This window comes from Osmerus eperlanus, chromosome 19, assembly GCF_963692335.1.
Source record: "Osmerus eperlanus chromosome 19, fOsmEpe2.1, whole genome shotgun sequence".
NCBI classification, from domain to species: Eukaryota; Metazoa; Chordata; class Actinopteri; order Osmeriformes; family Osmeridae; genus Osmerus; species Osmerus eperlanus.
This window is the reverse complement of record NC_085036.1, coordinates 13,531,947-13,548,234: the sequence shown is the minus strand read 5'-3', so window position 1 is coordinate 13,548,234 and position 16,288 is coordinate 13,531,947. Positions and strand designations below refer to the sequence as shown.

The window sequence follows — 16,288 nt, the reverse complement described above, 5'->3', positions numbered from 1 at the left end:
GTGTGATGTGTGTGTGTGTGGTGGGGGGGGGGGGTTTAAGATGATGTGGTGCCTGTGATTGGTTAGAGCAATAAAACGAGCAGAGGGCACCAGTGGCTACGTGCATGTGGTTCCCTGAAGCTGGGTAGAGGAGACAAGGACACGTGCATGCAACCCTGCTTCTGTCTGGACCGCATATTCTCACTGGGAACAACTGACAAGGAAGGCTTTCCAAGGAAGGCTTTATGGAAGAATGCTCGATAAACATTTCATAACGTTTGGTTTTCCTCGCAATCAGACAACGTAAGACATCCTGTTTTTAGTTGACACTGAAAGTCGCATAATAGCGTTCGCGTTAAATTGTTTGGCCCGTAGCCTGATAACTGATTTGTTATGTTGTTGTTGATTTGTTATGTTGTCTCTACTAAGGAGAAGGGGGGCCAGACAGGAGCAGAAGCCCATATGAGTACCTGTTGATGTGATTATTAACTAATATTAACCAGTAATTGCTGGTTGTTTTATCTTCCATGCCCCCACGGCATGTTTAAGAGCTGATGCGAGCCAGCGAGTTAGCGTTAGCATGGAGCACCAATCGTAGGGCTGTAAATAGTGAAGGATGAGAATATGTTTTTAGTGGATGCATACCATGTGAAATCTAGTTTTTTATGACAACCTGAATAACTTTCTGTAGATTCTGTTAGCACTTTGAAAGTCAGTTGAAGCCATCATTCTGCACTTGTAGAATGTTTGTATCACACACACACACACACGGTAACTTCTGCACAGACTCGCTCCCGATATTCCTCCTGTTCTGGAAGTGAATCATTAAGGGGCTCACTAAGAGCCTTTATAACATGCATGTGTGTTGGTGAGCAGGTGGAACTAACAGTGTGTGAGTGTGACTAAGAAGTAGTTGCTGAGTTAACCTTAAGAATGATTTTATTGAAAGAATCAGAGGCAATTTAGAAGCCTAAGCTGTTGAATAACCCAGGGTGTTCCCTACCGTGGTAATCTATGCACACCAGCCCTGTCTGCACATTTGCACCAGTGACGTAAGCATGGCGCTGTCAGGCCAAATAGTGTCCTACCTGACGTCACAATGCCGTCCGATGCAAGGATGCGTCCGTCGCTATGCCGACCTTAAATTCCTGAGATATCTACGCGTGCTAGCAGGAAACTGTCATGGTTGCTATACTGGTTACTAGATAGGAAGTTTTGTATTTAGGTGTGCCACGTGTTGCCTTCCCGGTCTGTTAAAATTGATGCTAAATAAGTAATTTTTTCGACGAAAACAACTAGCTACCTAGCACTAGCTATCGAAGGAGTGAAAACTTTAAATCTTAGAGTAGAATAAACTGGTTTAAATAAGCCTAAATACAAAACTTCCTACCTAGTAACCAGTATAGCAACCATGACAGTTTCCTGCTAGCACGCGTAGATATCTCAGGAATTTAAGTTTGGCATAGCAACGGACGCGTCCTTGCATCGGAACGGCATTGTGATGTCAGGTAGGGCACTATTTGGCCCTAGGACACTATTTGCCTGACAGCACCAGGCCCTTCTTCTTTAACCACGTTGGAGGAACTGTTTTCACAGCGGGGACTGGTGGGACAGATGAGTGTGTCGCGGACAGTGGCGGAGAGCTGTCAGCTAACCATCGGAGCGAAGGGAGGGGGAGGGGAGGGGGATGAGGGGAGCCGAGCTGCAGAATGATGGGGTTGGTTAGTTCCGTTTGGCCCAGGCCCAGGATGGGAGCTGGTCGTTCCTGCTCAGTTCAGCATTACGTGGCAAATCACCCCGCTGAATCATCCCAAGGCCTGTTGTGGTTCTCTCTCTCTACCTCCCATTTCTTTCAAACCCGCTCTCCCCCTCTCTCTCTACCTCCCATTCCTTCCAAACCCGCTCTCCCCTCTCTCTCGACCTCCCATTCCTTCCAAACCCGCACCCCACCCTCTCTTTCTCTCCCCTCTCTGCTCCTTTCTCTCTCTCCAGTTGGTACCTTGGTATTTTCTACCACCACACGGTGTGGCAGGGAAATCTGTCATGGAGAGGAAATGGAAGCCACGGCCCCACTTCCCCTCATCCTCCGATTAAAAACCCATGCTTACAGCTACTATATAGTCACTAATGGAACTGGGAGCTGATTGGACTAGGAGTCAGACGAGGTGTTTACCACAAGTAATACACCTGCAGTAGACCTTTATATCCCCACAACACTACACTGGGCCACCTACATGTTGGCAAGTAGTAGAGGCTTCCAAGGTTGTAATGCATTCACATATCCTCATATTTAATTTTGTATTCCTTAAGGAATATATATATATATATTTCAACCATAAAATGTAAAGTCTTAGTTTTTCCTCTTGGGAGACATGCTCTCTTTGCTCAGGGTTTGATGATGATGTGAACATATCTGCCTGCCTTTAGAGGTCTACTTTAAGAGGATGAAACTGTGAGTGGTGACCATGAATGGGTTCTGGAAATACCTGTAGTGATGTGCTGTCTTCTCCTTACACTGTTCCCCCCCCCCCCCCCTCCGTCACCACCTTCATTTCTTCCAAATGCATTCTGACATGGCTTGCGATATTACAACCTGTAAGGTTGGTAGACCAAAGATTGTCAGGCACTTTAGTCAACCAAGTCTAGGTTAGACAAACAACTGGAAATCCCTTGATGTTTGAATCACAGCTGTAGCACAGATCCCTACCTTCAGTAGATGATCCATTTCATCACCTGCCGTCCTCCACCCATCCCCCACCCCAGCGTGTCTCCTCAGGGGGACTGCCCTCCTGCAGACCCCAGAGGAAGGTTCCCCTTTCAGGGATCACAGTGGAGCATAGGTCCCCTCTAAGGATGGCCACGGGGGATGTGATGCACGCCTTACAACCCAGACTGCATGTCATACGTCTTCCCACAACCACCGAACCCCAGGTCCATCGGAGCGGTAGCATGGTCGGCGTGTGCGCGCGTGTGTGTTCTGCCTGTGCGTTACGTAGAGCTGTGTGTCGGGGGCCCCACCCCCAGGATCACTTTTACGGTATTTTGCTGCTTTGATTTCTCACATATCCATTCAGGGCCGGACCCTCCTATCCAGGGACTATTGGGGGGTGGTGGTGGTGGGGGGGGGGGGGTGTTAGGGGGGGTGTGGACTTAATTCTTGACTGATTTGGGTTTCAAATAAGGAATAGGGAAAGATGTCTATACCTGGGATGATGAAATGCAAAAAAAGCAAAGAAACAGAAAAGAAAATAATTAACAAGCAAACACTGTTGTCCAGATCTGGGTTGGAGCTCTGGACAGTGAACCAAATTGGTATCCAGTGCCTTCTGTTTGTGATACCTTCAAGTTTGGCGCAAAACCAGAGTTGGCAGGTAGTGTTTACAGGTTGTGGCTGTGTAAAAAAAAAAAAAAAAAAAAGGATACAAAGAAATCAAAATTTTTCCAGACAACCGGGGCATTATCACATGAGGAGGTGCCAGCTTGTGTCCATGCATGTGCACCCCAACATCCTCATAGTCTACCGTACTGTATGTCTCCTCCTCGAACCAGCACTCCATTTCAATTATATGTTTTGATATATGATTTGTTTATCGGTCGGTTCCCCTCCATTGTCTCCATATTTATTTATTTTTTTTCTCTCTAACTCCCAAGATCTGAGTTTGTTTGCTGTGCTTCTTTGCTTTGGGATTCAGACTTCCCTAACTGTACGGTGTAAGTTAACATTGTGTCCCTATGTGGACCATCCATCCTTGTCACTTCCTGTTCCTGTTGGCTGTTACTTCCTGTTCCTGTTGGCTGTGTTACTTCCTGTATGCAGCTTCTTCACAACCTTTAACACTCCCTGCCTCCTGTTATTTTTGATAACATTCTGATTATTCATATATATTTATATATCTGGTTTGATATATACATATATAGTTTTTTTTGTTTGTAGTGTGACTTTTGAGGAATTTATTATCTGGAAGCTAATATGGGCTCTTAAATGAAGTAACCTAAGCATTGATTGAGAGGAATTATTTTGTTGCAACTTGTGAATTCAGACACCCCTTAAAGACAAATAAATCTGATTTGATCCTTTTAAAGAAGAGTTGTTGTGGTTGTGCTGTCTTTATTGTATCTGATTTGATCCTTTTAAAGAAGAGTTGTTGTGGTTGTGCTGTCTTTATTGTATGTCAGTGAAGTTGTGTCTTGGACTCCTGACCAGACTTGCATGGTGTGTCCCAATAGCCATAATACCATCAGAGATGGAAAAAGTAGACTCATCCTTCACTCAAGTTGAAGTACAGATACTTAAAAAGACTTTGGTAAAATTTCTGGCTAAACCTTTAGTTTTTTTTAAACCTTTAGAAAAGAAAAATTCAAAAAAATAAATTTAACACGACACAAACAAACTTTTTTTTTATAACTTTTTTTCGAAAATGTTTTTCAACCTTTAGTAACTTATTTTTCACACACAATACGACAACAGCTAGCCAGGAAAAAAAAAGCAATGAGAAATAATATTGATCAATTGATCATGCCACCGAAAACAGATTAAAACTCAATTAACAAGCCTGGCTTGAAAATGTAAGAAGTACAAAGTACAAATATGTGTGTAAATAATTTGAGTAAAAAGTTATCGGAAAAAAACATACGCAAGAGAAAGTGAACAGAATAACGTACTAAAATTTAAAAGTATGGGATTTGGGATGCAGGTGGGATACCTCCGTGACACCAGGTGGCGCTGTAAGATCATTATAACGGAAGCCTTGTCCTCGCTTCCATGTAAACAAATACATACTGGATAGCTGAATTGCTAACCCAGCTAATCCTCGAGGCTTTGGTCCAGAAATACAGTAAGCTTCTGGGCTTCACTCCAAACAGCTCTGCTACATTCATGTGAAAAGAAAAATTACCTGGTGTCCACCAGATAGTATAATATAACTGGCGATGTCTGTGTATTCAGTCTTTAATTTCAAATCCATGTTCATGAGATGATTGTTTTACATTATCGTAGCCCCTTTATTTATAATATTGATCTTTTATTACTTTTATTACTTAAAATATTGTTTTTATTGATTTTATGTAAAGCACATTGAGCAGCAATTCTTGTATAATATGTGCTGTATAAATAGTCTTATTCTATTATTATTATAAATTTTAAAGATTTTTCAATGGAAACAGAATTGGAGGAGCAGAGAGCTACCTGGATGTAGTGTTTCTAGTAGACCAGCAGAGAGCAGCACTGCCACAACCCGACTCCAACACACCTGTTTTAATAATTATATTTAAAATCTAAATCAATTTGAGAGGGTTTGGAGCAAAACAATAAATGCGGTCATCTCTCCAGCCTCCAGATTGGGGACCCCTGCTCTCTCTTTCCTGAAGAACTGAAAGTGTTGAGGTTTAGGCCAACAGTATGTATAATATACATGATTATATATTATGACTAATTGGTGTTTAGGCCAACAGTATGTATAATATACATGATTATATATTATGACTAACTGGTGTTTAGGCCAACAGTATGTATAATATACATGATTATATATCATGACTAACTGGTGTTTAGGCCAACAGTATGTATAATATACATGATTATATATCATGACTAACTGGTGTTTAGGCCAACAGTATGTATAATATACATGATTATATATCATGACTAACTGGTGTTTAGGCCAACAGTATGTATAATATACATGATTATATATTATGACTAACTGGTGTTTAGGCCAACAGTATGTATAATATACATGATTATATATTATGACTAACTGGTGTTTAGGCCAACAGTATGTATAATATACATGATTATATATTATGACTAACTGGTGTTTAGGCCAACAGTATGTATAATATACATGATTATATATTATGACTAACTGGTGTTTAGGCCAACAGTATGTATAATATACATGATTATATATTATGACTAACTGGTGTTTAGGCCAACAGTATGTATAATATACATGATTATATATTATGACTAACTGGTGTTTTGGCCAACAGTATGTATAATATACATGATTATATATTATGACTAACTGGTGTTTTGGCCAACAGTATGTATAATATACATGATTATATATTATGACTAACTGGTGTTTAGGCCAACAGTATGTATAATATACATGATTATATATCATGACTAACTGGTGTTTAGGCCAACAGTATGTATAATATACATGATTATATATTATGACTAACTGGTGTTTAGGCCAACAGTATGTATAATATACATGATTATATATCATGACTAACTGGTGTTTAGGCCAACAGTATGTATAATATACATGATTATATATCATGACTAACTGGTGTTTAGGCCAACAGTATGTATAATATACATGATTATATATCATGACTAACTGGTGTTTAGGCCAACAGTATGTATAATATACATGATTATATATCATGACTAACTGGTGTTTAGGCCAACAGTATGTATAATATACATGATTATATATCATGACTAACTGGTGTTTAGGCCAACAGTATGTATAATATACATGATTATATATCATGACTAACTGGTGTTTAGGCCAACAGTATGTATAATATACATGATTATATATCATGACTAACTGGTGTTTAGGCCAACAGTATGTATAATATACATGATTATATATCATGACTAACTGGTGTTTAGGCCAACAGTATGTATAATATACATGATTATATATTATGACTAACTGGTGTTTAGGCCAACAGTATGTATAATATACATGATTATATATCATGACTAACTGGTGTTTAGGCCAACAGTATGTATAATATACATGATTATATATCATGACTAACTGGTGTTTAGGCCAACAGTATGTATAATATACATGATTATATATTATGACTAACTGGTGTTTAGGCCAACAGTATGTATAATATACATGATTATATATCATGACTAACTGGTGTTTAGGCCAACAGTATGTATAATATACATGATTATATATCATGACTAACTGGTGTTTAGGCCAACAGTAAAGAGGTGGTCTAGGCTATGAATGTTTGAGTTGGATCGTCCACAGCAACAACACTGCAATACCTCACCTAATAAATCACTTTCTCACTCTCTCCTGCCTTTATGACTCCCCTGCATCACCCCCCCCCCCCGCCCCGCCTCACTTCCTGTCCGATAACGTGTGATTCCTCCTCACAGGAACATTACCTCAGCTGCACCAGAGGGCTCTGGCTGCACACTGTTTTGGGTTCTTGATACTGGGGCTGTCATGACAACCATGATGTCACTGTCTTAACAAACACGGACAATCAACAATAGAGCTTTTAGCTGTACTGTTCATCGTATCGCAGATCAAACAAAGACATCATGCACAGCATTTTTTACTTTTTGGGCTTGGCTAAAACAGGAGTAGGCTAACGCAGTGCTATGCTAACACAAGTCTAGGCTTACACAGTCCTAGGCTAGCACAATGCTAGGCTGCCACAGACCGTGTAGATGTAGGCTAACACAGAGCTAGGCTAACACTGGTTGTGTTTTTTCCTAGAGTTACAACTGGTTTGGACTTGCCACTCTTTCATGTCTCACATCTAATGCTTACTGTCTCATACATACCAGCCTTGATGATGTCAACATACCCTCTATAGTCTCTCTATCTCCGTCTCTCTCGCCCTCTTCTAACTCTATCTCCTCTCACTCTCTCTTACTTTTCCACGAGTTGGCACAGCAGTAGAAAGAGAGAGTGAGGCGGGAGGACAGTTGGGGGGTGGGGTGGGTATGGTTCCCTCCCCTTTGACTTTCCCTTCCCCCGCACAACCCAGACACTGAGATCAACCTGCTCACTCTCCTGCTGCTTTAAGAAGGGCAGCAGGACAGCAAGGGCTCACACACACACACACTCTCTCTCTACAGTCCTTACAGTCCAGACCAGCTTTGTTCATACCAGCTCAGGTAACAACCCGACTACTCCGCTGTTCACCCCACGTCAGCTGGACAACTCACAACATCGGTGGTACGTAACATGTAACATCTCTGACAGTTTTTATGTGTTGTAATTGCCTTGTCAAACTGTTTGTTTGGTAATTGGGATATCATTTTGAATGCGTCCCATTGGCAAGAGCTTGGCGCTAACAGCAGTAGTCATTTGTGACTGAGAACCCTTCGTATGTGAAGTATAATGATGATGGGGTTTTAATGGCTTGGCGGCATCTGTCTTCAGGCCCATCCCACTGTCAACCCCTCGCACCTGTCAACACCCTACTCCTCTCCTGAAGGCCTGCAGAGTGCCTCTGCCTCTGAACGCAGGAGGGAGTGAAGCTCAGAAGCAGAGAAGAGTTAGGAGACTGAGCTCCCCGACCAGTTGACTCTACCCTGGGGCAGCCATCATGGACGCCCCCCTTGGCCCGGAGGTAGCGCTGCCCGCCGCAGGTGCACGCGAGGAGACGGTGTGCGAGGCTCTGGGGCGCTTCGAGGCGACGCTGCGCGCGGCGGTGAGCGAGGTGCACGTGGACGTGAGCGCGTTCAAGCGGGGGATGGAGCGGAGGGTGGACGAGGCCTGCAGGACCAGCGCACCCCTGCTGGAGGCTGTGACGCTGCTGCAGCACGAGAACCAGCAGCTCCGGGGGCAGCTGGAGACTCTTACCCGCCTGGTGGAGGCTCTGGCTGGGGCACCGGTTGAGAGGAGCCCCCTGGGGGGGGAGGAGAGGATGGGAGAGGGGCATGGACTGATCCAGGCCCAGCCCCAGGCCCAGGCCCAGCCCCAGGCCCAGCCCCAGGCCCAGCCCCAGGCCCAGCCCCAGGCACAGCCCCAGGTTGGCTCCTCTCCTCTGGGCTCTGTGGGTAGCAGCCAGCCCAGTCAAGCCGCCTCCACCCTCCCAGCCTCCTCAGGGTCAGAACTCCCCTGGAGAACAGGACTGCGTTCTGGACCCGGTCCCAGTTCCGGTACCCACCCATCATCTCCTGCCTTGTCAGCCCACTTGTCTCGGACTCTGTCCAACGTGAGTATGGATGTCACCTAACCCTAACGTGACCAGAGATATGACCTAACTTGAATTGGGATGTGTACCCCCTCTATCTCCCTCTATTTCCCTCTATCTCCCTCTCTGTCTACTTCTACCTCTCCCTTTCTCTCTCTCCCCCTCTCTCCCTAGTGCCTCCAGCCCCTCTAAGTTCAACCCCCCCCTGAAAGGGCACATGTATTTTTGGAATTCTGGTCTGATTGATGGCCCTGGTTCTGGGTCTAGTTCCTCTGGGGGCGTTGTCCTCCCCTGGGTAAGACTAGCCACGCTCAGGGCTCAGGAGCGGGGATTTAAAGATGCCCACTTGCCTTTTACAATGAGCCTCGCTTTTTATAGCTACCCAAGGGGGATGGAGAGAGAGAAAGAGAGAGCATGTCTGTACGCATGGGTGTGTGTGTGCGCGTTTGTACGGTTGGTTTGTACGGTTGTATGTGTGTTCGTGTGTGTGTGTACGTGTGTGTGTATGTGTGCCACAGCCCTGCATACTGAGTGGATTTTTATAGCATCACATTCCCACTTTACCCTGAGGTGTGACATCATGCAGCCATGAATGTATAAAAACAGAACTGGGGAGAGGTGAGACAAACCCAACCCTGAGTTTTCCACTATTCCATGACGAAGTTGCAGTCACGGGAGTTTCCCTCAGCCGGGGTATGGGCTAATCCATGTTGTACAGTGGTAGCACGGACGGTACCACCACGGCCCACGAAGAGGGGTGTAGAGGCAGAGAAGATGGAGAAAGACTTGATGATGTTGAGTTTCAGGGTGGACGCTGTTTGATGACGGAGACAACTGTTGAGCCACATGCAGGGTAGGGTAGGGTATGGATTTGGAAAGGGGTTAGGGAAGGGTCAGGGGGTTGGGGTTAGGGAGAGTGTGGGGATCCTTTTTCATTGAGCAGCATCTTCTGTTGTGTCGCTGGAAGCAACATGGATGATCAGCAGTCAGACCTCTAGCTCTGCCCTCACCCTAACCCTAACCCTCACCCTCTAGCTCTGCCCTCACCCTAACCCTCACCCTCTAGCTCTGCCCTCACCCTCATTAGCTCTGCCCTCACCCTAACCCTCACCCTCTAGCTCTGCCCTCACCCTAACCCTCACCCTCTAGCTCTGCCCTCACCCTAACCCTCTCACTGTTCATCATGGAGTATGTGTGTACTTACACACACACATACAATACATGGTCATGTACTTGCATGAACACACACACACACACACACACACACAGAAGCCTGCCTCCTGCCCTTAAAGGAGCCAGAGGTCCAGAAAGTCTTATCTGAAGTGCAGCGCATGAGGGATTGGTCTGTCAACCAATCCCTGCCCAGAGTCTCCCTGAAGTTGAATTCAGACTCTGTCAGTATCCTACACACACACATACACACATATACACACACACACACACAGAGACACGCACACACAGACAAAACACACACACACACACTAACCCTGCCAGCTGTTCCCCTCTTGAAACAGACACCCTGCCAACATTCCACACCTCTGATGTCAACCCTAGTGTCAGCCCCGATACTGAATGAGCCCCTCTCAGTGTCTCTATGTGTGTGTCTGTTTCTATGTGTGTGTGTTTATGTGTGTCTCTGTGTTGATGTGCAAATGTAACAATGAAAGATAGAGGTCTGAGATGGATAGAGGACTGAGATAGAGGAATGAGATAGAGGTCTGAGATAGAGGAATGAGATAGAGGAATGAGATAGAGGTCTGAGATAGAGGAATGAGATAGAGGTCTGAGATAGAGGTCTGAGATAGAGGAATGAGATAGAGGGATGAGATGGAAGAAGGAGATAGAGGGATGAGATGGATAGAGGTCTGAGATAGAGGAATGAGATAGAGGATTGAGATGGATAGAGGTCTGAGATAGAGGAATGAGATAGAGGAATGAGATAGAGGAATGAGATAGAGGTCTGAGATAGGGGATTGAGATGGAGGATTGAGATGGAGAGATAGAGAGATGAGAGCTTGACAGGGATAGATGAGTGGGATGAAGAGATAAAGTATGAGGTCCTGCAGACAGTGACAGTGATATAGGGATGTCAGTGGAGCCCAAACATCACGGCCAGTGTTAATCCTTGTTACCTTAAGCTCTGCCATGAGGGGAGGAGTTGGCAGAAGCGCCGTGGCTGGCAGTCACAGACAGTACCATACCTTAGTAAAGCCTGGGAGAGGGGTAAACAGGAGAGGGAGAGGGGTAGATAGGACAGGGGTAGACAGGAGAGGGAGAGGGGTAGATAGGAGAGGGAGAGGGGTAGATAGGAGAGGGAGAGGGATAGACAGGAGAGAGAGAGGGTAGATAGGAGAGGGAGAGGGGTAGATAGAAGAGGGAGAGGGGTAGACAGGAGAGGGAGAGGGGTAGACAGGAGAGGGGTAGACAGGAGAGGGAGAGGGGTAGATGGGAGAGGGGTACACAGGGCAGGGAGAGGGGTAGACAGGAGAGGGGTAGACAGGAGAGGGGTAGACAGGAGAGGGGTAGACAGGAGAGGGAGAGGGATAGACAGGAGAGGGAGAGGGGTAGACAGGAGAGGGGTAGATAGGGCAGAGAGAGGGGTAGACAGGAGAGGGAAAGGGATAGACAGGAGAGGGAGAGGGGTAGACAGGAGAGGGGTAGACAGGGCAGAGAGAGGGGTAGACAGGAGAGGGAGAGGGATAGACAGGAGAGGGAGAGGGGTAGACAGGAGAGGGGTAGACAGGGCAGGGAGGGGGTAGACAGGGCAGACCGGGGTTAGCTGCACCAATAACTCAAACAGATTTCAAAGGCCTCCGTTCAGGGCTATATTAGGAGGTAGAGGGTGGGGGACTGGGGGGGGGGGGGGGCCGGGTGGGGGGTGGGGGGGGGGTCTCCGAGGGTGGAGACTAATTACAAAACCTAAAATAGGCAGAGGAGCAGAGTGAGACCTGCATTACAGAGCAGGATTAGGCTGAGAGTGAGAGCCCTGATCTGGAGCCCAGACACACTAGAGTAGGAAGTAGAAGGAAGGATTCAGCTAATATCTCCCTTTAGAGGCTAGGCCGCACTGCCATGTTTGTCCACAAGGTGGCACTACACACACCAGCTGGGTCAACAGGCCATCTAAGGCATCTAATGTTACTAGTTCCATTTTAGGCCCTTTGCTGCTTCCACTTTGATGAACATTCCCCCCCCCCACACACACACACACACACGCACACACACACACACACACAGCAGATACAGGACATACTGATGGAGTAGGCCAAATGCATCAGAGCTCCTCAACATGTGTGTTGTCGTAGCGATGTTGTGATGTTGACTCTGTGTTGAAGCTTCCGTTCTGTCAGCAGGGAGTTGATGTGACAGCAGCCGAGCGAGAGAGCATCTCCTTCACCACAGTCCAGGAGAACGGGAGACACACAGGGCTGGGTAACAACACACACACACACACAATCAAATAAGATGTTAACTACTCCATAATACCCTTTTCACAAGCAACAAGGCTTCTCAGATGCCCACAGATCAGCACCTACAACTAACTTACATACCCAAAGATTTAGCGTCTGTAAGCAACCTAAATACCCACAGGCCAGCATCTATAATCAACCTAAACGATAATCCTCTACAATCCGAACCCTAAACATTGTATGTTCAGTCTGCCAGCTTGAATCTCATACATACATTCTTCCTGTGTCTCCTATCCAATCAGAGAGCTCTTTGAGGTCACAGCGAGAGACATCATTGGTGGACAGCGAGGTGTCCCAGGACCATTCAGCTGTGGTCCAGACCAGGCCTCATCTCCCTCTCACTGCCATTACCAAGACTAGCCTTGACCCTCCCCCCAGCCCCGGACAAGCCTCACCCCCCAGCCCCGGCACAGACCAGCCTCTTAGCTCTGGTCCCCAGCCTCTAGTCTTCCCTCCCCAGACTCTATCCTCTCCTCCCCAAACTCTATCCTCCCCTACCCAGCCTCCAACCTCCACTCCTCAGCCCCTAACCTTCCCTACACAGCCTCTAACCTTCCCTACACAGCCTCTAACCTTCCCTACACAGCCTCTAGTCTCCCCTACCCATCCTCCAACCTCCATTCTCCAGCCTCTCACCTCCCCTACCCAGCCTCTAACCTCTCCTCCCCAGTCTCCTGCATGGACCTCACCTGATACAGCTGCTCTTAAACCGGGGGAATATCCTTTTAAACGTGGTGAGTGACATGTAAATCCCATACCTCTTCTCATTTCTATCGTTTTACTGTACTTCTCTTGTCTGTCAACTGTCTTCTTTTCACCAGTCCACATCTCATGGCAACTCTCTTCTTTCCAAAAATCCTTCTTTCCTTTTCTGTCCATTTGTTTTTCTAACTTGGCCTACCCTCTCCATTTCTCACACTTCCTGTCTGTGTACCCTCTCCATTTCTCACACTTCCTGTCTGTGTACCCTCTCCATTTCTCACACTTCCTGTCTGTGTGAGAAGGGCCGGCTCTTATGACATCCAGTCCAGGTCTTAAACGAAGCGTGAGCTTTCCTCAGTCAACAGGTAACATAACACACCTAGCCTAGCCTCTATATAGGCCTAGCCTTTACCTTTACCTAGGCTCTATATTAGCTTAGCTTCTATACCAGCCTAACATGGCCTCTGTAGGAGCCTAGCCTTTACACTAGCCTAGCCTAGCCTCTCTATTAGCCTGCCGTTTATATTAGCATGATATAAACGCGGAAGATAATGATATTATCTTCTGTCCTCAACGTAGAAATACTACCATCCAGATCCGTAGGGAATTCTGGCTTCTCCCCTGGCATCACCAAGAAGTGAGTCCCCCCGCCATATCGCGTCACTACACAGGGTACAATGTGTAAGTGTACTGCAGGGTAATGTGTGTGTGTGTCTGTCTGTCTGTGCTGCAGGGTGCAGGGAGCGGTGAGCCCGTCTCTGAGTGGTGTTGGTGTGGAGCGCAGGAGAGAGCTGGTGAGGTCCCAGACACTGCCTCGCTCCAGCGGGACCCAGGCCAAACGAGCCGTCTTTGAGAAGCTGGACTCTGAGCCAGGCAGGTAGGCAGAGTCCTCACGCTTTCAGATACCTCCTACACCCTACACCCTCTCTACCTCCTACACCCTCCCTCCTACACCCTCTCTACCTCCTACACCCTCTCTCCCTCCTACACCCTCTCTCCCTCCTACACCCTCTCTACCTCCTACACCCTCCCTCCTACACCCTCTCTCCCTCCTACACCCTCTCTCCCTCCTATACCCTCCCTACCTCCTACACCCTCCCTCCTACACCCTCTCTCCCTCCTACACCCTCTCTACCTCCTACACCCTCTCTCCCTCCTATACCCTCCCTACCTCCTACACCCTCCCTCCTATACCCTCCCTACCTCCTACACCCTCCCTCCCTCCTAAACCCTCCCTCCCTCCTAAACCCTCTCTCCTACACCCTCCATCCCTCCTACACCCTGCTCCTCTCCCTCCGTCCTACACCTTCCCTCCCTCCCCTCCCCATTAAAACACACCACACAGTCATTCAAACCCCTGCCCTGCTGAGGTCCAGTAGTGTTCCTGTGTGAGCTGTCACCTCCGTGTTCCCCACATTTACATTTAGTCATTTAGCAGACGCTTTTATCCAGAGCGACTTACAGTAAGTACAGGGACATTCCCCCTAGGCAAGTAGGGTGAAGTGCCTTGCCCACGGACACAACGTAATTTTTCACGGCCGGGATTCGAACCAGCAACCTTCTGATTGGTAGCCCGATTCCCTAACCGCTCAGCCATCTGACACCCTATACAGGCCCCAGGCTCAGGACTCCAGGCCCAAACTGAAGCGCTCCCAGAGTTTCGGTGTGTCCAGCGCCAGCAGCATCAAGCAGATTCTGCTGGAATGGTGTCGCTCCAAAACCATCGGCTATCAGGTGAGCAGAAGCAGAACAGAGGACTTCCTGGTCCGGGGAGTGGGATTGTTTTCAAATGTGGGTGCAACAGCTTTTTTATGCATAACTGCGGTTGTAAAATATCGTTTTCTTGATAAAAAGTGTGTGTGTTTGTGGGGTGAGTGTGACAAGTCTTGACATTAGAGCATTTGGCTGCAGTTGAAGAGGTGGCAGGTTCTAATCCCTTATCTGTTTCTATGAACGCTTTGGTTTCTCCCAGAACATAGACCTCCAGAACTACTCGTCCAGCTGGTGTGATGGCATGGCCTTCTGTGCCCTGGTACACTCATTCTTCCCTTTGGAGTTTGACTATAACACACTGAACCCGGCCAACAGGAAACACAACTTCGAAGTTGCCTTTACTACAGCAGAGTAAGTGTGTGGTTCAGAATGTGTGTGTGTCAGAATGTGTGAGACACAAATTGTGTGTATGTGTGTATATTATTCAGGCATAACAGTATTTTACTTAGTATTTAGTATTACTAAGTACTAGTATATGCATATATACTTAATAGTATAGTACTAGTACTATAATACTAGTATAGTATTTAGTAGTATACTACAGATGTGTAGTTCCATTCCCTATTCTCCCCTGCGTCAGAGAACAGGCTGACTGCGTGAGACTGATCGAGGTGGAGGACATGCTGGTGATGGGGAACAAGCCTGACCCCATGTGTGTGTTCACCTACGTGCAGTCCCTCTACAACCACCTGAAGAGGTTCGAGTGATCAAAACAAACGTACCCCATCATCTTCCTAGCTACTGCAACCGCTACCGCACCCGCTACCGGAAAGTGAAGCGCTCTCTCACCACTGCTGCGTCTGTAACGGAAAGCTCCGTCCAGTGATCCCGCTATGTTGGATTTGTTGCTGATCATCACTGTTGACATGTACAATTGTTGTCGTGGTTGTTTACAATATTACTATTGTAAAATGTACACCGGAGTTACAACTCTTTTTGCGAGAACGTCATGTGCTGTAAATACGATGTGAAATTGCCTCGTTTGAAATAACGAGGTATTGCATGTGTAATTAAATGTGTGAATCTGGACATAAAGTGTATAGTTTTGTATACAACGCAGTTCTTGATATAGTATCGCCTGCTGGTCACATCCTCTTGACCAATATTGGTCAAATAGATTGTGGGTTAAAGGTTAACTACCTGTCTCAAAATAAACATACATTTACCCACTCCCACCATGTATATTTAAAGCATTCAGGTTATAAGTTGTGAATACCATCAACTGGTATCGCAATAGACTTGTAGAACACTATTAGACAATGTGAAATGGTAAACCGTTCATTGGTCGGTTACGCAAAGTATAATTTTTTCTGTTAACGTATTATGTCTCAAGCATAAATATGATTTCTGGCTCTTACATCATAGAGATGAAACGACCGACACGAAATGTATAAAGGGTGTTCTTTTATTTCAAATTAATAAATCATAAATCACTTTGGTCTGTGCTC

General features: G+C 46.3%; 1 protein-coding gene across 3 annotated transcripts; it reads left to right on the top strand.

The window, feature by feature from the left end:
• The first annotated feature begins 7,799 nt into the window (after positions 1 to 7,799).
• LOC134039869 (smoothelin-like protein 2) lies at positions 7,800 to 16,278 on the top strand. Of its 3 annotated transcripts, none has more exons than XM_062486010.1 (10): positions 7,802 to 7,931; positions 8,139 to 8,916; positions 12,246 to 12,327; positions 12,608 to 13,099; positions 13,370 to 13,432; positions 13,647 to 13,704; positions 13,801 to 13,944; positions 14,681 to 14,801; positions 15,040 to 15,191; positions 15,421 to 16,278. In XM_062486010.1, the coding sequence occupies exons 2-10, from the start codon at positions 8,305 to 8,307 to the stop codon at positions 15,545 to 15,547; spliced, it is 1,851 nt and encodes a 616-aa protein (XP_062341994.1). In that variant the 5' UTR covers positions 7,802 to 7,931; positions 8,139 to 8,304; the 3' UTR covers positions 15,548 to 16,278. The 3 variants fall into 3 exon arrangements, with proteins under 3 accessions (XP_062341996.1, XP_062341994.1, XP_062341995.1); XM_062486011.1 differs by having other exon boundaries at positions 7,803 to 7,931; positions 12,249 to 12,327; XM_062486012.1 differs by lacking the exon at positions 13,370 to 13,432 and having other exon boundaries at positions 7,800 to 7,931.
• The last annotated feature ends 10 nt before the right edge of the window (positions 16,279 to 16,288 follow it).

Coding starts and splice junctions, on each gene's coding strand:
- LOC134039869 (XM_062486010.1), top strand. CDS start 8,305: ATGGACGCCCCCCTTGGCCCGGAGGTAGCGCTGCCCGCCGCAGGTGCA. Junction 12,328..12,607: donor CGGGAGACACACAGGGCTGG/GTAACAACACAC, acceptor CTATCCAATCAG/AGAGCTCTTTGAGGTCACAG. Junction 14,802..15,039: donor CCAAAACCATCGGCTATCAG/GTGAGCAGAAGC, acceptor GGTTTCTCCCAG/AACATAGACCTCCAGAACTA.